Source organism: Ooceraea biroi, chromosome 1 (assembly GCF_003672135.1).
Source record: "Ooceraea biroi isolate clonal line C1 chromosome 1, Obir_v5.4, whole genome shotgun sequence".
Classification (NCBI taxonomy): Eukaryota; Metazoa; Arthropoda; class Insecta; order Hymenoptera; family Formicidae; genus Ooceraea; species Ooceraea biroi.
Genome location: NC_039506.1, coordinates 9502865 through 9527361, shown reverse-complemented (window position 1 = coordinate 9527361; position 24497 = coordinate 9502865). Strand labels below are relative to the sequence as shown.

The following is a 24497-nucleotide window of genomic DNA, read 5'->3' as shown; positions in this document are numbered from 1 at the left end:
ACAAGAAGTCATTAACACAGTTATTAAGAGATATTCCTCGAAGTTTTAGTTTCTTTGTAATATCAAATATTCGACAATTAGATCCGCAATTAAATTCCAGAGATGTAATTCTGTAATTAAAGTTAAATAAAATGAAAGAAAAAGTTTTAAAAAATGTTTACTATGCTTTACTGCTGAGATTTAATTTGTCACAATTCTTTAATGATAAATATTAAATAACTCACCATTTACATCATTAAACCAATTGTCATTTTTTATTTTAAATTATGATAGCTATAATTGGAAGAATATGCATTCGACATTGAGAGAGAGAGAGAAAACAGCGTATTATATATCTTAGAAATACCTCAAAAAACATGCAATTAAAAATTTGTGATGACAAATATGGTATAATTGCAGGATCATCCTGAATCATTGGGAATTGTGTCGAAACAAGATCGAGGTATAAACCACAATAAAATGGCTCTCTCGCGAATCTTTGTATCGAGACTCCCAACTGACGAATTCCGCTGACCATGGCGACACCATGGTACCTTTCTCAAGCATGCGGGTCAAAGGTATGGATCGAGGTTGTTCATCTCGCGTTCGAGACGAGCATAAGTGGCCAGTGAAGGTCGGCCGGTATGGAGCCCAATTGAAAAGCGAATGTTGGGGCCTGCCGGTGCTCAGTTCGACGTTGTTTGCCTCGAGAGGTTGACCAGGGAGATCCCGGTGTCCTCCTACGTTTGATCAAGGTAGCCGCAAAGTGAAACATAATCGGCAGTCACGACTTACACACTTGCCGGTATTATAATTAGTCGCCCGATCTCGTAGCTCCGTCGTAGACCGTGGCAAGATTGAGGCACGTCGCAAGGGGGTTGCTGGCAATGTGTATGTGTAGGTGTTCTACACGCGTGTGCGTAAATATGCATGTGACGTACTACGATAGACTAATGTAAAATGATGAAAGAAACGAAAGACTTCTATCGCACATTTAGTACTAATTGAATACAACACTTATATAATTAATTTAATTAATTAATATTTATTAAAGTACGTTTTTGCTGTTAGCTGTACACGTTGTATTTTCACGTAGATGTTCTAATAACTTGATTTTAAAAGATAAAGCAAAAATTGAAATTGAAACATTGAAATAAAAAAAATAGAGAAAGTTTTATGAATGAGAAAAACGGTTTCACGTGTATATCGTATTTCTTGAAAGATAGTCTAAGCATAGTTGTCATTCAAAAACGCATTAACTGTATAGATGTATCTGCCTGCAACTCCTTGGTCGATGTATCCTATTAACGTAGTCACACGTACGCGAACGTGCGTACGGATACATGTGCACGCGTATGGGAAGAAGGACGGCGCACCGGCGTTGATACGTGGAAAGTGAGGGAGGGTTAAGCTCGGATACATTTTGCATACTGCATAATTAACGATGCACTTGGGTACCTTGCAACGAAGCCGCGTCATACAGTGCATCCGACAAAGCAAGTTAATAATTCGCGAGGGAGCTTGCTTGTTGACCGAAAACGGAAAACGAATTTCCTTTTCCGTTTCCCGACTCGGCGCAGAGTTAGATAGCCATTAGATCGCGAAAATTCAATTAAACGCACGAGAGACAGACAGCCGGGAAAAACCGTGATGAAATGTAATATAATGCATTTGAAACATTTTATTCTGACATTTCGGTTTGATTAAATTTTTGTCACATGAGTGTGTGTGCAAATAAAGTCGATAAGATGGAAATGACAGAATATATATTTTTAGACATTTTTAAATGTTTCTTTCACCTTTTTAATTTTCAACAATATTTTATTTTGATTCGTTAAGAAGTATTTTAGTGACTATATAAATGCGTTGTACCGACTTTCAATTTTTTATCAGTATTTTATTTTTTGAAAGTACATTAGCAATGCAGATGATGCCTCCTGATTAATCAACAAAAACGCGCGTTAAAACACTTGAGGCATTTTAATAATAAATATTAATAATCGCCATGAAAATAATGAATATTTAAATTTAATACAAGCGCATTACTAATCGCACAATTTATTACACGTTAATAATAACACATGATAATGTATGCGAATAATTGCTCGTGAGTTGAATTGATTTTTAGCGAATGACGGTGTTACAAACGCAATTGACAGAATCACGAATCGATCGCTCTCTCGCGGAAGGAGTTACCGTCAAGAACCTTACGTCCAAAATCTGTCCGTACCTTTCACCGACACAATGGACGTCCCGCGGTATCTTGATCCCGGGCAGAATTCACGACGGCACGACCCTAGAGAGATTTCGTCAAGCGCGCGAACCACAGCACGATCAACTCCGCGACCGACATTCGTGCACGAGTACGTACATACCGAAAAAGAGCAGCCGATTTGTCGGGTGTCGATCGGCGTGACATTATTCTACCGTATAACCGGTGTGCCGTAACTCTTTCCCCGCGAAATCCTCGAGAAATTGGCGCGCGGTACACGTGGTCGGGCGACATTCTCCAGCTGGCAGCTGGAGGTCCAGCGTCGCCGATCTCTCGATCTCGATCTCCGGCGTGCGCGCGCTCGCTCGCGCGCGGCCGCGCGTCAAGGACGTCGATCAATCGGCGGGGATTACATATGGTCCTGCCTTCCCTCAGAAGCACGGGAAGATTCGGACTCGGATCGGACTCGGCTGTCGATCGACTGTTGGAACGATATCGCGCCAACATCCACGACGATGGCCACGAGGATACGTTTGCTCTTGCTGTTGGTCCTCCTCTTCGTCGTGGGATCGTCGTACGCTGTACCCGGTAGACTCAGCGGTATGTGGACTCGTTTTTCTCGATTGACGTTGTCCGCCGTTGTTACAGCTCCGTGGAGTATAGAGTGTGATGCGATATATGTGTGTGTGTGCATGTGTGCGCGCGATGTACGTGATGCGATGTGATCTGGTTTCGACGGCTTGTCGATGATTTCCGCAGGCGCGCCCGTTATTGTTACCTCGGGAACGAATCAATCTCTTCGTGATCCACCGATGAAAATTCATAGTTTACCTTGCGCTGCTGGATATCGCTTACTAAACTCAAACGCGTTCACGTCCGCGTTTGGTGTTACAAGTTTATTTTTTATCAGAATTTATGTTATTATAACGATATATCAATATAAAATGATATAAAATTGAAGAATGTGTTACAAAATTGTGTCATCAAATATCGCAAAATTCTTCATAATTTTTCACAATTTTGCAAATTTATAATTTTCGCTGTCCGTATACGGTGTTTGTCTGAAGGTAATATCTTTGATTGCCTTGAACAAAAAACTACTACATAAAACTAGCGTTTTATGTTCTTCTTCATTTTCTAATGCTGCTTAACGATCCGACCTTTTCAAGTTTAAACATCCTTGCAACTTGTCGAAGCAACCGCTTGCTGATACATGAGATAGGTCTTGTTAAATTGCATAAATTATTTATGACCATATTGCCATTACCGCGACGACGCCGTAATTACTAGCGGACTTTTAGTCCAATCGATGAAGCCGTAACACCATCATTGTGTTCACATTTCGTCAGACTAAAGTGTGCTTACATCCGCTCCTTCAATTAACTTCCTTTCAACTTTTTCTTCGGCACTTTCACCGGCTCCAGAACTCGTTCCTTTCGTCGCTCTCTTCCGAAGCGCTTTCGAGATTGAACTCTTAATTCATTTTTATCCTGAAACTCGCTTTCAAATATTCCTCGCATTCCAAGAGAAACGCGCCCATGAATCGTACGTTTTGCCCGTGATCGTTACATTTCTTATTCGCTGCAAAAAGAGTACCCGAGAATCATCAGAAGACCCGTTTATACCAACTGCTCCATAAAATGCCGGCCGTGACGGCGTGTTTCATTGAGACCGTCCACGCTCCGTAGGAGGTGCTCACGCGAAACGCGCTCGTTTCGTACGAGTGTTCCCGCGTCGGAATTTACGGGACGGCAATTAAGAGGCCGACACACACAATGACGTTATTCTATCGAATTTCATAATCCCGCGTGCTGTACACTAGGCGGCTCGCCTCGCTCAGCCAGCCGGTGGCCCGTTGCACCGCAATGCACACGCGATTTACCTCGCGGAACGGAAGTGCAGCACGACACGAGAGATACTCTCTCCGTTCGTTCTATGCGAGACGTTGCACTTGCACGGCGCATGCCGTTCTCCCTTTCTGGCCTGGTCTCTGGTCTCTCGCACGGCCCGTAACATTCTTCCCGCGTGTATTTCCTCCTCCACCCGGCTCCGGGCTAACGACGCGTATCCTGGAGCCTTATCTCGCACGAAAGGCTCGCGAGTTGCCACACGCCCGTCACGCTTGAAAAGACTAATTTCCCAATGAGTCTGACCACGGCCGGTGGCACGACGGTGGATGGGAATTGCATTTCTTCGTGTTGTTCTCATGCCTGAAAAGGTGCGCGCGTAAACTCATGCGCGCATTCTTTTGCGCGCGGGAAACAGTAAACTGTTTCCGACTAAGGCATAAAATAAAGGACCAAAGTAAGGACCAACCAAATATATTTTCAGAGAGGAAACATGATATTAAGCGATCTTTTTCACACATACATTTTTCTCGAAAATATTATATTATTCGCGATGTAAAAAAAATTATTTTATATCGAAAAAATCAAGCTTTTGCGTGAACTAAAATAAATATTTTTTAATCTAATGAAACATTCAAGCTTTTATAAAAATTCGTTGCACGAAAAATTCATTCTCAATAAAATTCTCAATAATTTACTGTTACAGATTTTAATTTAATATTCCGTATTTACGTGTCACTCACATATTCACGTATTGTAATTTAATATTCCGTATTTACGTGTCATTCACATATTCACGTATTGTAATTTAATATTCCGTATTTACGTTAGTTTTGAGTTTAAAAGAATTCAGCATTCAGCAACTTGTTTAAATAAATCTGCTCGATTTGATCGAGCTCTTTTGTCGCAATGAATTTACATAAAATTTTACATTGTTTTACATCGTGATACGGAAAGAACGTTTCTAATTATCGTTATGGCTCGTAAAAGAAGATTCATTCATTCTTATTTCTCGGCGTTGTCCCTTGGTAGCAATATTTCCTCTCTCGAACTTCGGGCTAACGACTTATATCCTGGCACATTATCTCACGAAAGGCTCGCGGTCTTTGGCCGTTACGCTTCAAGGGGTTTAATTTTTTAATGGGCAAAGTTGTCACGATTGAAAGCAACATTCTATTTCCGCTCAAAAATTACCGTAAGATTACCCAATTCCAGCCGGTCGTCAATATCTATTTACTCAGATTGTTTCTCAAATTTAGAAATAAGGAACATATTATTAAGCTTGACACTGGATCGTAAATCAAGCATCTTATTGATATAAATCATCAGAGATAGTGCTCTTTTCGTCGTTGGAGAGAAAAATAATAAAGCTCGCCGGATCGTTCTAAAAAATAAGCTCTTCGCTAGAAGTTGGAGTTTTATCTGCCAGCAATCGCATTAATTCGTGTCGATGCCGTCGCAAAGCCGGCACCGTTGAACATTCGACCGATGCTTTTTGCTTTATCGCGCTGGAATTCCAGATGGTGAGAGTATTACGCGGCACTTGCACAAGAGTGTACGTGCTCCTGATTGCGGTTTCAAGAGGAAAGCTCGATCTTTCCTGCAACACCGCCGACGGCATGCTCGGTTTGCGGCCGGCCACAGTAAAACAAAACCAAAATTAGATAACGCTGCCCGACCGCTGCGAGATCGCACCTTGATGTTTGCAAGGATGCAAATCACCGTGCATAGCAAGTACAGATGAAATGAAACTTCTACATAATTTTCTCAAATGCTGGTAATCTTTCTTGCATTTTCCAAAATAATACTATTTCCATGACGAGTACAAAATAAGTTAAAATCGTCGATTATTTGATCTATATGATTCCATTATTTGATCCATCTTTTACTTTGCATTTCCGAGAGATCTAAATATTGAACGCGGCAATAAATAATAAAACAAGTGGAGAAAACTGTTTTTAGAAAAATTAATTTGAAGAGACTTCGTTCAAGAATTTGCTAAAACTGTGGAGGCCAAAAATGCCAAAAATGGTGCAGAACTAGAGAATTACGAGCTTTGAGAACATTTGGTGTATAGCATTTGCATATTAACTAAGAATCAATACCCTACATTCCGAAATCATTGCCGTCCAACCATCCTCTCGCTTTTCGTAATCGAGTGGCGTGCAGCGCGTATATCAAAGCGGCTACTTCGCGTCTATCAATTACCAGTAATCGTTTTGTAATAACATTATCTGCTCTCGGGCAGAGATGATCTCGCGGCGGTGAATCCACCGTGGGAAAATTCAGCGGATTATCGCGTTTACGGGATTAATTACGAAACGAACGCGCCTAAATGGGTCCCACGTTACGTCCAGCTGGCGCACTCATTATCTAATGGCGTATGGTGAATTTATTACAGTTTAATTACGCCGTCAACAGTCGGTGCGCTTTACCGCTATGAAATATGATTATTCGTCTGACAATAGAATAACATAATCTGCTTCCGACCGCTTACAACAGCCGAAATGTGCTCCTAATGGCGCTGCTGCAAACGTCATCCTAGTCACGTGCTATTTTATGGATGCACCAAAATGTGGTGCTCTGTACGCTGTTTGGACGACCATTGTCACATGAAAATATAGGCGATGGAAAACTTGGATAATTATTTTAAATGTATAATATATCACACAAAAGTATTAACTTTGATACATATCATAATCATTATTTGATATTGAGTTTGTATCACCAACTTTAAAGAAAGAGGAAAGTAACATCACGATTGAATAATATTAAATACAGTAGATTGTGATTAATTATTGTTCAGTAAATCGTATATGCATGCAACATCGTATGTATGTTAATTGTTCAATTATGAATTATGAATTCCATTAATCAAATGGCAGATGCATTAAACAGATGCGAAGCGATTTAATCAACATACAGCGTACAATGTTTTAATTATCTGGCGATTATTGTAATCATAGACCCAGCAATAAGAAAAAGTTATTCTACTTTTACTAGCATATACGTGTTTTATCATTCGACGTCGTATCGAGAGGTACATATTTAATCGCTATTGTGACCTTTCTGCTTGATGAACAGTAAAAAAGAAAAGGTTACCTGTATAAGAGCCGGGAGAAAGAAATTCAGGTAAAAAGAGAGAAAACGATAAAGGCTGTCTGTTCACGTTTCGCCGCGCCTCTTTTCGATTTACTCGGCATTTCTCGATTTCACGTGGCCATCCACGTGTTCCTTCGTCACGTTTGTCTACCACCTCGAACGCATCTCGCGATCCTCGCGGGTAATTCCAACGTAAACGCACGTGGACGTACATTTCCGAGGAAAGTGTATGGCAAAATGCATTGTGGCGAGAACAGGGCTGTCATATCGCGGCATATACACTTGGAAAAGGAAATATAAATTACATATAAAGAACACACTGGTCCAGAAGATATTTGTTTCGATGTGCAGCTTACAGTGCATTCTTGTGCATTATTAAATTTTGGAAATTAGGAAATCAAGATGATCATTTATTTACGGCGCACAAATGGGTAATAATATGAAATATTGATTATAAGAATAATATTGCGAGTATTAAAATATTATCGAATAAAAAAGTTTATGCACCGACTACACCGATCAAAGCTGTCAAATAATAAAGTCAAATGGAAATATCCATCTGCCAAATATAAGCACATCACTTGTTGGTTTATTAATATCTAACATCTTGATACTTGAATATTGATACCTAAGACTTTGATAGAGGTTTCAAATTTTTACAACTACTTACTTAAATGTACCTTTTCTGATTCTGTAAAGCTTTTGTCTTGCAAAAAGCGCCTGAGCAACGTTGCATAAAGACAGCCCTGAGCAGTATGAAACCCTAAAGTCTCGAGAGACATCGGCGACGACCGTAAAATGATATCGAATTTGCCACGTAGCTGGGGAAAGAGATGAAGGGCGAAGTGGCTAGCGTCGCCGCATCGTTATCAGGAACTTGTCCAAAGTAACTCCTGTCGGAATATATTTCTAATGGATTGGATTTATTCGACACAAACTGTACTCCTACTTGAGATGTATGGAGAAATACAGGATAGCGTTCCAATATGACGCATGATACGGGAGCTAATAGTACGGTATGTACGCCCACCACGTTATAAATTATCCTCACAATGCAAGGTGCGGTATTAAGGCGGATCTGCTCTTCAACCTAGGACAACCTGTTTGTTTCGGCGTTTGATTTCCTCAGCGTAAAAGTCGTCGGGATAGAATGTTATATTTACGAAATTTTAAACAACGCTAATTAGGCAGAATGGCGAAGCACGGTCAAAAATGTGACGTTCAATACTTCGTCACGTGGTATCCATCTTTCGCGACATGAGATGGCCCCGTTCTTTTATGCGAACACCGAGGATTCGTATCGTCCGGGCTCGACGCCGACCCTCTGGGATCGTTAACCGGAGGTGTAACCGAACGATGCCAAGCTGGCGATGCAATTTCTCATTGCGCCGCCCCCGTCATCGAGATTACGTCGCACCACCGCGCCGTACGGCGCCTCTTGCCGCGTCATTTATTACAGCATCCCCCGCGCAAAAAGGACGGCCGTCGACAAAGCTCGACGATGACGACGACGACAACGATGAGGAAGAGGAGGAAGAAGCCTCGGCTCAGACGAAAAGAGTTTAATTAGCTCATGTCTGCGGAAGATCAGCTTCGTCGCGATGGACGAGCGAGCACGTAAGTGCCACTTTTCCACGCAAACACGGCCAAGAGAAAGTTTCGGCGTAGCCGATTGGCTTCATTTCTCCGTTGGTACGACGGTGCCCCGTTGGACAAAGTAATAAAGGAATCGAAGTTGCCTCTCTCTCTCTCTCTCGCTTCTTTTGTCTCTTTCTTTCCCAGACGGTTGCATCCTGGCGGCGACCTCCTGCCGGAACAATGTGCACTTCACCCCGCCCCATTTTCCTTCTCTCAGTGCACCCGGCTTCTCTCTCGCCCCCGCCGTTGATGAAATTACGTAAACTCCATTTTCCGGGCGCGCGAGCTCCGGGACGCCCGTCCTCTCGAGAGAGGAACCTCGTAAGGAAATATGGCGATGGGCGGGAACAGTAATAACGAAGCCCGGTGGTACTTGGGGCAAAGTACTCCGGTGGAGGCGCCGGGGAATACCTGCGGCGGTGGCGTTTTAAGTTGTCGTTACACAGCGGCGAGGCTTTTTCTTCTTCTTCTTCTTCCTCTTCTTCTTCTTCTTCTTCTTCCATTTCTTATGGGTTTATGACCGACGTTTGACAGGAACAGGAGCTTCGGGATCCGATTTACGGGGTCATGGTGCAAGAAAGTCTTCAACGTTGGTTTAATTAACCAGAGAGCATTGTTTTAATTACGGGATGCTTTACGAGAACGATATATAGTTTTTCGTAACTATAAAATATATAATACTAGCATCCCCCGTCCCGGCTTCGCCCGCGATATTTATGTGTAGAATTAAATAAAACCACATTTTACCCCTTCTCACCCGTTATGGGTGGAATTTCGGAAAACCCTCCCTTAGTGAGCACCTACGTGATAGTAGGAATATACCCTTAAAATTTCAAGTTGATAGGTGCAGTGGTTCGGGCTGCACGCTGATGAATGAGTGAGTGGTATTTGGCTTATATATATATATATATATAGATTATATTTACAAAATATATTATTATTATATTAAATATTAAATATTATAATTACGAAATGTTCCACGCATATGCGTGGATTAATTATCTTATCTTTTCCTAACGACATTTAACGTCACGTCTCTTTGATTAATTATTCAACCGGCATGCTACCATCTTTTTTCCGGTTACGCAACGCGGAGTCGATTCATAGAACAAATTGCAACGTCGCTTGCGAACCGCGTTCCCAGTAGTTTGCATTAATGTTACGTAACAATCGACGTAACTCACACGTTGTTGGTGACGCGAATTGTTTTATTGAATAGCAAGACCCATAGAAAAACGTCGTTCGCACAATCGCCAATCCGCGATGGGATATAAAGGGATACCGCGGGCTTTTAAGGCGCGACGAGAAAATCGCGAATTTCGAAGCGGATCACGAATGAATCCGGAATGTATTCAGCGTCGAATGTATGGCGCGACGCGCCGGTCTTCTCCAGCGCGTTTTCCCGAAGGGTATTACACCTGTAAGACACAACGGGACGCGGATTTGCTCCTCGAATCCGGAACGTTTCCGTCCATACCGATTACACGCTCGACGGGTTCGTGGTGCGGGGCCCGAGGCCGCATCCGCTTTTCCGCGTCGCAATCCCGCGAGTCAATTTCAGCCGTTGCGGCACCCACCGAATGTGGAAACCTGCCTCTTCCATTCGCCGGAAACGATACCTAAATCGTACTTTCTCTCTCTCTCTCTCTCTCTCTCTATCTTTCTTTTTCACCGCGTCTGGCACGACCTCGAATTCAGAGCCGGGGACCACATACCACTATATCGGGTCTACGTATGCGGCCATTTCGGCATGCGAGCACGTATGTAATCCATAATGGGGTTGGATGCCACGCGAGCACACCGGGGGTTGTCGATAGTCTCATTGATATTTCTGCTATCCAAGCCGACGCGCCGCGTCGCGCCATACCGTTTCCTTTGTTTCGAAGCATTTATTAATTCTTTTTTGTAAAAGTCGACTCCCCCTCCCCAGTTTTGCCAGAGAATATTATTGAAATAACTGTTCGGAGTCGGACACCGTTTTTCTGCTTCTCCTTGCTTACCACCAAGAAGAGAAGAAATCTCCAATGTGAAAACAATCGATATTATCGACACCGGTCCAGTATTTTGCATATGGCAAAACATGCAGAAAGGATGCCACATCGCGGTCGTTATTTTATATCGCTTTACATCGCCATTTGGCTTGCGTGTTGCTGTGCTTCGGTGTGCACCTCTTCGACACCAGCGCAGGGTGCAGCTGCGTGCGATGGGCAGGGACCGTCCGCTTTGATCGTTCCATCAGTATGCATTGCACCATAACGGATGTTTACGTAACGTGGGCCTCGTGATTTTGCCCACACACACACGCGGCGTGTTCATCATCCGCGGCAAAATCTCCCCCGGCCGAATACAAAACGCCGAACGTGACCCGCGCCCCGTCGACGGCTGTCTTTTCGAAAGCGTGTCAAGGATACCCTCCGGAGGAAGGTCAGTCGCTCTCGTGAAGTTTAGTCGGTCATCCGACCGGCTGGTCACCAAGCCGTCCAATCCGCCCGATCAGAAGCGACAGGCCAATTAGAAACACCGTTACGATCTCTAATGGTGGACCTGCTCCTCGGAATTGTCGGCATTGGCCAACCGTCTCTCTATGTAATCCAGTGCGACGTCTTATCGGCTATTTTCCAGGAGCATTAAAGTTAGAATGTGCATCTTAAAAATGTGTAAATGATTATAGCAAAAATGATTATTTTCGCATTATTATGGTTCTCTGAATGTCCCGTTTTTGTAACAAATTTATTCACTTTTCTTATTGAAGATTTAATTTCTGAGAATTACATGCTTTGTAAAGTGCTCGTTGCGGGTGTTAATTAAATTACTGCATGAGTAGCTCGTGTCACTCTAATCGACGGGATTTTGCGCTGGTGCGTATAAGATCGCTCTCGTAAAATTCGGCTTTACGATGCCGTTTCTCCTCTTAAACGAGAGTGCGGACTTTAAATCGTTCGCCGATAAAATATGTCATTACGAACCAAGGGATCTGACATCTCAATTGTAAGCTTAAAATGATCGTAGTCGTGCGTCACGTTTTCAATAAGTTTGAAAAAGTGATTAGTAAAGCTCTTAATTCCGATGAGTAAAATTAGTGACTATGCTTATTATGAATATTAAAAATTCGCGTTTTTTATCGTCGATTATTACCTAATAAGTGTTCTATAAATTCAGAATATGATATTAAATCAATTTTGTTATATTTACATTTTATAATATATTTATTTCAATAATATTTATTTCAATGAAGAGATTTGCGGAAGTTAGATTTGCTGGAGAATTTTTGAGGATTCAATGCCTTTTATTTCCCCAGATACGTAGAACAATAGCGCAAGTAACACAATAGTACACTTGACAGCGCGACGGATATTAAGCTCAGTAATGGCCGCTGACGGATTTGTAAATTCGAGCAGCGGATTTAAAGCGGTGCATCACGGATGCATACATCGCAGAACAAACAGTGGCGTGGACAGTGTCACCTAAATCCCTTGCGAACTTTGCCGGGCTTTTTACAACACAGGAGGGCATCTCTTAATTACACGGTATACTTTTTCTCATGCCATCCAGAAAATATAGCGACTTTTATCGTTGTTCCGCCGGATTATCCATTACCGTATTCTGCAACAGATACAAGAACACCACCACTTTCCTTGAATGTTATTCAAATTTGCGAGAATTAATTTTGCTAATGAATATTAATACATAATTTCCACGTAAAATTCATACTAATTTACATACGAAAAGTACTGATTGTCGTTTAAAGATGATTGTCACGATTAAAAGGAGCACATCGTTTTCTTTTTCTCATTAATTTTGACACATAGAATATTACAAAAATAAAAAATCAGGCTGGCTTGAAGTCCATTAATGGCTGCTGTAATGGAAGCAATCTACCTTTTTTCATTCGACAATCTCTGCGCGGCGAGGAACAACGATGTTGTTGACCGAAAAACTGGAACAGGAAGCAAAAGTCGGAGGTGTCTATTAAGAAGTCCGTTGAATATTAACGAAACGACGAAACGTTTTCTGATGCCGCGGTGTGGAGATTAACGGGATGATTATTAAAATATGCAGCACGCCGGTCTAATTAACTCGTCGACGAAACCAAGAAGACATTCGCTCTGTTGGCTTCACTCTCCGCTTTTACAAAGATATTGCGAACTTTAGCACCACGCTCAATTTACGCTACGAATCGAGTTGGCACGAACATCATTTCGTCGCTGTTTTTCATGGCTTTACTTTTAACGAGCATTTTAATATAAGAGAATTAAGATAAAGATGTAAATAAATATTTAAAGGCACATCACACAGGTTTAGGTGCAATAAAATACCGCCGAATAACGATTTGAATAAAATAAAATATAAATATCCTAAGAAACATAAACATTTGATGACATACGAAGATCTGAAAGAGTAACATCTGAGAATTGCAAAATTAGAAGCACATTACAAAACGAGTAAGAAGAGAGAGAACAGAGTAAGTAGAGATTTTATCCATGGCAAAGAGCCGATTCAATTATGTAGTTAATAAACCAAGTTTATATTCACTGCATAAATAAATTATTCATTCACTTCCAATCACATCTCTTTATGGCGCAGGGGATAAAAATAAAGATAACGATAAAAAACGCAGGCGGTAATGCATCTCATCGCGTAATGCGACGTGAACATTACAACTTTGCGTTTTACGTAGGACGCGTAAAACGTACAACGCGGAAGAAAGAATAACGACGGGTTTTGCGCTAACAACGGCGAGATTAACGAGACGGTGAAGGAATGAGTACGCGGAGAAAGAACGGCTCACTGCATTTCGTCGCGCGAAAGCGCAAAGGAGGCCGCTCCTATGCGTTCGCGCGAAGGTATCTCATTTACCGTGACAATTAGCGGTAGCAACGACACTTGTGCGTGCGCGATGTAACGCACGAACGCCTGGGTCTCACCACAGAGAAATCACGTTTGTCGTGCCGCCGGCAACGGGAGCAGTTGGAACCGTCAGCCGAAATTTTATCGCGAGATTCGCGCACGGTTTACGTAACCGCTCGTGCAACCGTTTAGCCTCTCCACAGGCTCACGCCTCAAAGAACCGCTGCAACGCAAACGCACGGAAGATTACATCTATCGTGCGTGCACGCACGTATTCTACATAACAGTGCTTTTCAACGCTGTGGCACCCCGGTGTGTCACAGTATTTAGGGAAATGCTGTAAGATATTATTATTATGTTTTACTATCACCTGTTATTACTCGCGAGGTAGGCGGGATAAATTATTATTCTCGGGAAGCAGTTCTAGTTATAGAAAATTGAGTGGAGTACTACGAATTATGATGCATGAATCAGCGATGCCAGCGATGGCATCTAAGAAAAGATTGGAAAGCACTGTCCCATGCATATATTCCTGGGTATTCCCCAGTACGGTATGCGTGCGTATGTACATAACCGATGCAGTACCTCAGGTGCAGACTTCCGTGATTCGCATTCCCGCGTCTCGACAAGCGATTTTTTCGTAAGTACACACTCAGCCTCTTCTGACGAGGCTGTCCTAATTCTTCTTAATTATTCGCGGCCGACGCCCGTTCCCATCAACGAAAATAGCGTTCCAGATTTGATCTCGACCCATCATCTCCGGGTGGTTGGGTCGCGAGGCAACTTTCGAACGGGATCGTATCATGTCGTGGAAAGAAGCGAGCCGGTGAAAGCGGCCGTACGTCGTCACGTGGCAGACACAAAGCAATCCGCCGTGTAATCCGTCTCGGCGATCAAGGTTGCTGGAATGCACGAAAATCCCTTTTACGTAATCCGCTGCGACGGATAGGGTGGTTCATCCATCCCTCGGATAATTAATTTATCGATGTAGGCAACATGTGGGTGTGCATTAGTTGTTTTTGTATTTTATTTATTATTACGAAGTTTATTTTATGATTTATACGCTTGTTTTATTCACGCGAACGCAATGCGTTGCGACTTCGATAAGATTAATTTATGCGCGTATATCAAACAGCGGCGAATCTGTATGCAGCGTCAGGAGAAAATGTGAAAATCTGCAAATGTGCGCTACATTCCCGCGAATGTTTGCTTCGAAGTATTTTATCATTTACATGTATTAAATATTAATTGCAATGCATTAATTTGTAGTTATTTGTAGTTGTAATTTTTTTGGAATTAAATGTTTATTGATATGAACTGCGAACACTTGTTTTAACGCGACGATATTGCAACGACAGCGCAATATTACCGCAATATTAGATATTAGGTCACATGCATAAGTGTCCATATTTTCTCAGAAGAAAGTGCGATTATTTCCGCATTGCAGCGTACACATCGCATTGAACATTGAACGTAAATAAATTATGTTTTGTCCCTCTAGTTTCCGCACTGTACGAATGTTCGGCATTTTCTCTTTAACATCGACGACGTTGTTTTGCACGAGTGCATAAACGAGGCAACCGCACGTGTACATGTGCACTTACACGCGCTTAACCACTTCCGCGTTGCATAATTGCGATTGCCGAGGTCCTCCGTCGCCCGAATTGCTGTTTCCTAGTGTGCACGGTTGGAGAAACCGATTACACCACCGATTAAAAAGATACTGACAATAATCGATCGGAGGAAAAACTGTCCTGGAATTTCACTCCTCGCCTTCTGTTTCTTTTCGTAATTGGAGCCACAAACCCGATTGGTGTATAGATTAATTCGGGTTCATTTATGACGCAGCAAATTATTTCGATTGTTGCAAAAATAATCATTTTTATCACGAATAATTATTTTCTTCTGATAAAATTCTCATAGATCTTCAATAGTTAGTGTTAGAAATATCGTATTTTTTAATATTGTATTTAATATTTATTTATGTAGTGTATCCCATTTCTCTCTCGTATATATAAGTACATTTACGCATTAAATTTCATCACATGCATTGGACGTGACAGTTTACGCAATGTAAGCCAATAAATCTCTCCGCGTGGTAAAAAGAATATCTCGTCGGTGTATTTTGTAGGCAATGGGAGGAGACTTGTGAGAGAGGTGAAGTGTTTGGAGAGATTTTTGAGGTGGGCGCGTTTTCAAGGTGGATGGTAATGAGTCAGATTTGGTAATGACGAATCAATTTTTATGGATACCAGAGAAAAGGGATTCTAGAAAGCCGATGCGTTGCGAAATGCACATCGAAATCGCATCGCGTCATCATATTATAATGAGTCAATGCAGAGTTTACGAAATTATTACAAAATGTCATTTGATTTACAATTGTCATTGTTGAGAAACATGATGCAAATATAATCTCTTTAAAATAAATTGTAAAAGAACTTTGATTCAGAAAGTTGTACATTTATGCAAAAATCGCTCAAATTTATAAATAATTATAAAATAAAAAAATATAGAACATAGATTTTGAATAGTAAAAAGTGAATCAGTATATATATCTTAACTATAAATATAAATTATTGTCAGAATTGTATTACGTAAATTATATCCTCTGATGTGTAAATTTGAGTTTTCTTATTTGCAAATTCTTATTTGTCTTTCTCTTCGCTTAACAACAGCGCCACTAAATGGAGCCAGCATTTATCCGACAGGATGATATATCCTTGCTTGCATTCTACATCTTCATTTTAAGAGACGTGTCTTTTCTGTGCCAATTTACGAATTGATTATATCGCCAGTGGAGAATGTATGACGTATACACTCACGTAATCTACTTCTCCCTTCGTCATTTATTCTGCTTAAACATATGTATCGATATTAATAGCTTCCCGTTTCCGTTTGCAGACGACTGCCCGAATTGCGTGGACGAGCATAGCAGCAGCTTGGCGGCCTCAAGATGGACGATGCCTCTGCTAAAGCTGGGCGAGAAGAGATACTACCTGGGGATCTTCTTCAAGGTATCGCTGCTGCCAGTTACACTGATTTATCTGACCGAAGCGTCGACCTGACCCGGGTCTCGGACTTTATCAAATTATTTCCGAGCTCGTAACTTTCCGGCTTTGCCGCCACGGACGGTTTTACGGTGCATCGAATACTAGGTACCGGCGTAGTACTGGACTTTCCGGATAACAGTGATCCTGTGTTAATAGCACGCCAAAAAAACCCGCGTGATAAGAAAAAAAAAAGATGAAACCTGTCGCGAAAGAAGATTTTGGCACGTAAAAAAAATTGCACAGGTTTTGGCGTTCCAGAATCCCAGTTGCAAATATTATTGTATTTTACTACATACAAATTTATTCTTCTATAGTTATCTTTACTTATTTCGTTTTATACATTCTATTCACATATCAATATGTTCAACACACGGTGTGCTTTCCTAAACCGTATTATTCGGAGTTTGATATTCGTACACGAGAGGAAAAGTACGTTTTACATTACACTAAAATTTAATTGCCACAATATGAATAATCATCCATATCAAAATATGGAATTTGCGACATTTGAAGGCGCATAAAGCTCGATGATCTCGCAGATAGTGCTGATCTCATGCGAGCGTTCCAAGAGCGACATTCCTGGTACTGATGTGTGTAACGCGCGTCCGTCTGCGCGCGAACACAATCGTATCGATTAGACTCGCCCTTATTACGGCTTGCCAGATAACCCAGGCTCTTTTATTGACTCACGCGCTATTAACAGGGATTTCGCAATTGCGCCGGATCGCGATTGCTGCGGATCCGACTGCGGTCTCGACGCTAGTGGGTGGAAGTGACGTAAAAGCGATCGTTCAAGCAGATTTTTCGCAGCGCGACAACGTAGACAGGCAAGGGAAGGGAAGGAGCTTTTCCCTCTCGTTTCTTCTCGATCCTCTCCTTTAATCGGATCACGTTGAAAAGACGAACCCTCCTTGTTCCGCAAGCAAATAATAGCCGGCGTCCCGTTAATCGAGATCTTGCAGAACAACTCCACTCGTTGCTGGGCGGTGACCGACTTTCGGCTAAATTGACGAGAAACGGCGAATTTCGGGGGTGCGCCTTACTGGGCAAGGGATGGCTGCCCTTGTTCCTTGACGGAGAACTTATTTAACTTAGGAAAAGGAGGGCTGGTTTTAGGGTGAAAGTCGGGTTTCCGGATCGCGCGCATTCCACTCATTCTCTCGCTGCTTCAATTAATCCATCTACTTAATGTACGCGATTCTTGTAGTGAAATGCACGTTGCTTCAGGAGCAATATACGCGATATTAATACCGCTATGTTGCATAATTAGCACGTGGGTAACATTCTCCTGAATTTTGCGCTTGTTATTTCCCTCCAAAAAGTAAGTATGTTTTTGCGTACTCGAGACGCGTTTTATCCATCTTTATTATTTAAATTTATTTATTTTACCGACTCATACGATATTGCTTATCATCACTAATTAAAAAGATATTCTTTGTTTTCAAATGATTAGTTTCCTTACATTTTCTTTCGCATTCTTCGTTCTCGAAGCTGTTGTTGGCTCGAAAGGCGAATAACTCGCCGTTGATCGTCACGTACGATTGCTGTTTCGTTTAGGGAACACGGGGCCAAACTTAAGCGAGTCCGTCGTGCACGAGTAACGACGGTTTCGTGTACAGGAGAACGTGTGCCACACAACGTGGGGTGGGAATTCAACGGTGGCAGGGGTAGCGATGCAATGCCATCGCACCGCTCGGGTGCAATCGCGACGGCGCTCCATTTATTGAGCTTTATTTGCATTCCCGCTGGGTTACACGCGATTTTTCGCGTCCTTCACGTTCCTTCGTCCGCCACGTTGACATATAATACTTTTGGTCGAGTCACCGGAAGAGCGTCGCGAGAGCGATGGCGACATTCGCCGCTGACATTAATACAGCGAAAGATAATGTTATTTATGATGAAATTGGATAAATCTTTGCTGAAAGAATACTTTTCTATGTTTTATGTAGCAATTTTATATCAAAAGTAATCAGAACGATTAATGATTATAATAACATAAAAAGATATCGAAAGAAAATATTATCGCATTTATTTTTGCGATCGACTATAAATTTAAAGCAAAATTGTTAATTATGATGCCAAAAACAATATATTAATTATAAAAAACAATATATTAATTAATTATAAGAAGGCATATAAAAATTATTTGAATCTTTTTCAAATCTATTTCCTGAGGGTTTAAAATGTTCGGGACATTTTATTATAAATTTGTTAAGTAAAATTCATTTGTACGTGATTCATGTGCATTAATTATCACTTAACGTAATTCAAGTTGCGCCATAGCAATTTCAATTATTCAATCGATCGTTGATTGACAGGTGTTCTTGCATGATAGTATCTACTATTCTAAATATGTGCGTGAATTTGATCTTCTGAAATTAACATCAAAATGGTGATTATGTAATCTTAATGTGAATATTAATGTGCATCCACACTGTGCATGCTATTAGCAATGTAATTAATGCCGACCAATCTGTTGTAATAAGTGGTAAATATGTTACATGAGAATACAAGAACAGTTTATCTATTGGGTCGTCCGGAAAGTTCATGCCGATTTTTAATACATGGCGTTAGAACATATCTGAATATATCAATGTTATTGAAAACATACGATTTATATACATATGCTTAAAGGTGACATTTCAACGCATCTTTAGGAACAAAGTTGTTTGAGATAAATTGATTCGTGTCAGTTTTGTACTCTTTTGAAGATGGAAGAAAACAAAGAACATTTTAGACACTTGATGCTTTTCTATTACCGGAAAGGCAAAAATGCCTCACAAGCAACAAATTCGATATGTTCTGTTTACGGAGAAGGCGCTTTAGCTGAAAGAACCGTACGTAAGTGGTTCGCTAAGTTTAGAGCTGGTGATTTTAACCTTAAAGACCAAGAACGCTCGGGCAGACCTTCTACTACTGATGATGACCAAATCAAGACACTGATCGAGAATAACCCGCGCTACACGACACGTGAATTAGCAGAGATACTGAAAATATCGAAAACCATTGTCCACGATCATGTAGTGAAGCTTGGTTACGTAAGTCGCTATGATGTATGGGTTCCGCATAATTTGACCGAAAAAATTTAATGGATCGCATTTCCATCTGCGACTCGCTGTACAAGCGCAACGCAAACGTACCATTTTTGAAGCAATTAGTGACGGGTGACGAAAAATGGATCATTTACAACAATGTAGAACGAAAAAGATCCTGGGGTAAGCGAAATGAACCAGCATTAACCACTCCGAAAGCCGGCCTTCATCCAAAAAAAGTCATGCTCTGTGTCTGGTGGGATTGGAAAGGAATCCTATATTATGAGCTCCTACCACACAACCAAACGATAAATGCAGATAAGTACTGCTCGCAACTGGACGAATTAAAGACAGCGATTCAGGAAAAACGTCCAGAATTAGCTAATAGGAAGGGCGTCGTGTTCCATCAGGACAATGCCAGACCTCATGTTTCTTTGACTACCCGACAAAAATTGTTGGAGTTTGGCTGGGATGTGCTACCTCACCCACCGTATTCACCAGACATTGCACCTTCAGACTTTCACTTATTTAGGTCTTTGCAAAATTCTCTTAGCGGCAAGAACTTCAACTCTTTGATCGACATAAAAAACCACCTTGAGGAGTTTTTCGCCGAGAAACCTAAGAAGTTCTGGGAGAATGGAATCTTCCAGTTGCGTGAAAGATGGACAAAGGTTGTGAAACAAAACGGTGCATACATAAGTCAATAAATATTTATCGACATAAAAAAATGTTGCCTTTGAATTTTCCTTCAAAATCGGCACGAACTTTCCGGACGACCCAATATTTTATAATTTACTCGTGTAATTTACAGTTCAAACGTTTCTCTTTACCATCTAATTATTGCTACGGTATTTAACGCAGCGTAGATTATAGCACTTCTCTTTCATAATAATCTCTTTTACATAATCACTGCGATTCGCCTTACTAGCTGATATTATGAAGTCAATTATTATTAATAATCGATACTACATATATCACGTATACATATGTCATAAACATTTTCGATAAGACATCCTGCATAACTGATGATTGATTGATGCAGCCGAGAGAAACCAGTTAACCCTTTCGGATCTATCGAGACACATATGTTTCAAAAGAAATTCTTAGTTCTAAAATAAAATATAATCATATTTAATTTAGTACAAAAACATCGCGTTTCATATATATGTTTTTACAATCTACATGCCCAATGGGACTCATTACAATGGAACATCAAAAATCTAATAGAATTTATATGTCATACCCTAAATCTTCCCCCAGTAAAAACTAAATGCAGAAGTTACATTTTATTACACATCTTTATCCTATGTCTCATATCCTAAATCTTCCCCCAGAAAAAAGTAAATGCAGAAGTTACATTTTATTACATATCTTTATCCTATGTCTCATACCCTAAATCTTCCCTCAGAAAAAAATAAATGCCGAAGTTATGTTTTATTACATATCTTTATCCTACTTATATTAGTGAGCTTAAAAATGTTAACGCAAGTACTCTAACTAGATTCCGATTGGAAAGAGTTTCCAAATCCAAATACGTTGTTTCCCTTAGAAATTACTAGAAATACTTGCTTTACTTCTTAGGCGAACTGGTACAGGGCTTCGCAGTACTGTCGTTATCACGGGATGCATCTGGCGAGTATAGCCTCGCAGGAGGAGAACGACAGGCTCGAGAAGCATATCAAGGACTTCGGTCTTGGTCATGAGCACTTTTGGACCTCCGGCACCGATCAAGCCGAGGAGGGAACTTTCTTCTGGATGGCGAACGGCAGGCCGATCACGTTCGAGAACTGGAACGTCGGCGAACCAAATAATTTCCGGTAAGGGAGCTGACCGCGCGATTCCACGAACAATTTACATTCCTTCGGATATTGATCCTGGCAATTGCGCCTGTACTGCTGTCGCGATATATATAATTGACATAAGTGAAATACCGAGGAATCAGACTCGTTTTCGGTGCTGTTCGTTTATTTCTTGATCGGCAAAGTTATGCTCTGTTGGAGGAAGAAAGTACTTTATTTTTAAACACGGTTTTTTCGATATTGAAATTGCAACTCTTTAATTAATTTAAGCTGACTATCTAACAATAAGCACGAATTTAGAACTGAATTTTAATGATAAAAAATGTCCATTCTAATTTAAACTTTCTAAATGCACGTTATTCAGATTTTAAATACGAAATTCTCATTTTACTCTTTCTCGTACGTTATCAAACAATGTGTCCTCGTTGAAGAAACGTTCGCCGTTTGAAAAAAGTGTCATCAGTGGAATTCTATTCTATTTAACGATCCTGTTCCAGATACGAAAACGGCGAGGAGGAGCATTGCCTGGAGCTCTGGAACAGGGACGGAAAGGGGCTCAAGTGGAACGACAGCCCTTGCAGCTTCGAGACTTTCTTCGTCTGTGAGGTGCAATGATCAAACTGCGGAACTGGCCGGAAGGAGAGACTACAAACGCGCGAGAGAGTATTCGCGCAAATTATCGAGTCGCGACGATAATCCTCGAGGAAGCTGCGTGTGACGTTCTCATCGGTCATCCGGTCATTTCGGTGGACTTAGCGAGGGAGAAAAATTTGACGTGACACGTGCGCTTGGACTGAAAACGGAACGCGCGATTAGCCAGTTGCTATCGTTGTCACGTTTCGCGCACACGGAATTCACGAGTATGCGTGTGCACGTGTGTATCCGTGCGTATGTATGTATGTATATGTGTATACGTGTGTATGCGTGTACGTGTGCAAAACGACACCCGGGAGCTTCAGTCAGTTCTTTCCGTAGAAGAATCACCAGGCGACAGACTGAGCGTCGGATAAATCCGCAGTGTCGTAGGATAAAAGCGATTCGCTGATCTTTTATGCAGAGGCGGCTCCGGAGAGAGTGCTTGACGTCAGATTATGCGGTGTACTTAGATCCTTAAAAGGTCTTGTTTTAAATTTAAATGCAGACACATAATCAATACTTGCACTTATACGACAGGACGCAAAGTTTAGATGTTGCGTGTGAAAAAAATATCTTGCAATTTTATACTCTAATAAATAGAAGAGAAAGAACTAAAGATAGATAAAATATTATTAATATAATATTTGTTGATACACTTATACAAGAAGAAGATAGATTTTATGAAGATTTGTGAACACAATTTCTGGATTAAGATCTCGATACGTGAAAACATCGATATACTATATCGATATATATTGTTTGTATTTCTTTACGAAAATCTCTAGTACCGTCTTTGCTTTTAACGATTTTCCAAGTTACTGCGTAGACCGATGTGCAAAATATTTTAGCAGTCGAGGGATCGGTCGGTTAATCATCTCATCATGATGCAAATATTATTCTTTTGTTAATTTTAAACACATAAAAATTACGTAATCGCAGCGTTAGGATGTATTGGTATTCCTATGATAAATTATTTTCTTATTTGCATTAACCATTCATAATGTCACTTTGAGGATGTATATATACTAAATTTTGTTTGAATTGAGCACGATTTATTATACACGCGAAACGATTACCATTCCATTGATCCTTCGATCGCAGCGAATCTTTGAGAATGTTTGACGCATGGTGATGCCACATATTGATTAATTAATTAATTTTCCAGCGAAATGTAAGTTAACACCCACATTGTAGAAGTTAAGGCGTCGTAACCATTAAATAGACTACGGTAGATATATGCGCGGGAAATGATTCTCTCGGTCGATGTTCTCGCAAAATATATCCTTAATGTTAAATCAAATTAGGAACGGTTATTTAGCAGTTAACGAAGCGAGTAATGTAATAATTTTTACGCACAAAGTAGTTAATCAAGCAGAATTGCCGTCCTCGACACATACTAATTTCGCGAGCATCTGCAAAACTGCAGCATATTTTAATTTCATGTACCTTAACACGGTAATTATACCAACACACAGTAAGTAACATGTATGTATATGCATATATATGCAAACTGTATATATTTACGCCGTAGGTATAATATATTAGATAGCGATCTGCCACGAGTAACGTTGCTAGTAGTACGAACAAACCAAAAGACTCTCTCGCGATGTTATAACGCACGTTGGTACCGAGAAGTGTAGTCGTTGCAAATACTTGCTGTATATTACATTTACATTATTAGAGATCCTTCTGTAAAGCACACACTTTAATAGACAGTAATAGACATAATAACCCTTACCATCTCAGTGATCCTGATCATCCATCAAAAAAATGTTTAATCGGACTGAATCCTGAATCTGCGAAATGTAGGATACTTGAAATCCACGATTTTAGTTGAAACCGATAATAAGATTTGAGTTTGAGCTGAAGAATTTTACAATTAAAAAGTCTTGCAAAATTTGACAATTTACATTGAATTTTCTCTCTAGTAAATGGCGCACGGACCTCTAGTTTTACTGCTGTAAGCGAAAACGAGCTACGACACGTAATGGGCGAATGAAAATGCGGCTCGTTCGACACCGTCATGGTGGTCGCGATCCGCGTTAATTAGGTCGCGGTATAAATAAGCACCGTAATAGATCCCGCGCGGGCAATAGTTGGCCATCGCCGGCAAATGAAACGAGAGTTCGTCGTTGTACTCTGCGTATATATACTCGCCGCGCGTGAGAAAATTCAGGAAGCAGCGTTAAAGAGACACATGGCATTATATTTAGCTCCGAATAATAAAATCAAAATTGCGCCTCCAATCCGATCCCTCCGTCGTTTGCGTTGAAACAAGTTTTTGTGTTTGCTGTTTCTCTCAATTAAAATGCGTTATTTGGACTGTAATGATCGAATAGTCATCTTTTCTGTTC

General features: G+C 40.9%; 1 protein-coding gene across 2 annotated transcripts; it reads left to right on the top strand.

The window, feature by feature from the left end:
* Positions 1 to 1987: 1987 nt before the first annotated feature.
* Positions 1988 to 24467, top strand: LOC105279962 (C-type lectin 37Db). 2 transcript variants are annotated; one of them, XM_011340085.2, is made up of 4 exons: positions 1988 to 2791; positions 16528 to 16640; positions 21290 to 21525; positions 22005 to 24467. In XM_011340085.2, exons 1-4 carry the CDS (start codon positions 2707 to 2709, stop codon positions 22120 to 22122), a joined length of 552 nt encoding a protein of 183 aa, XP_011338387.1. In that variant the 5' UTR covers positions 1988 to 2706; the 3' UTR covers positions 22123 to 24467. The 2 variants fall into 2 exon arrangements, with proteins under 2 accessions (XP_011338387.1, XP_011338385.1); XM_011340083.3 differs by lacking the exon at positions 1988 to 2791 and having other exon boundaries at positions 13904 to 16640.
* The last annotated feature ends 30 nt before the right edge of the window (positions 24468 to 24497 follow it).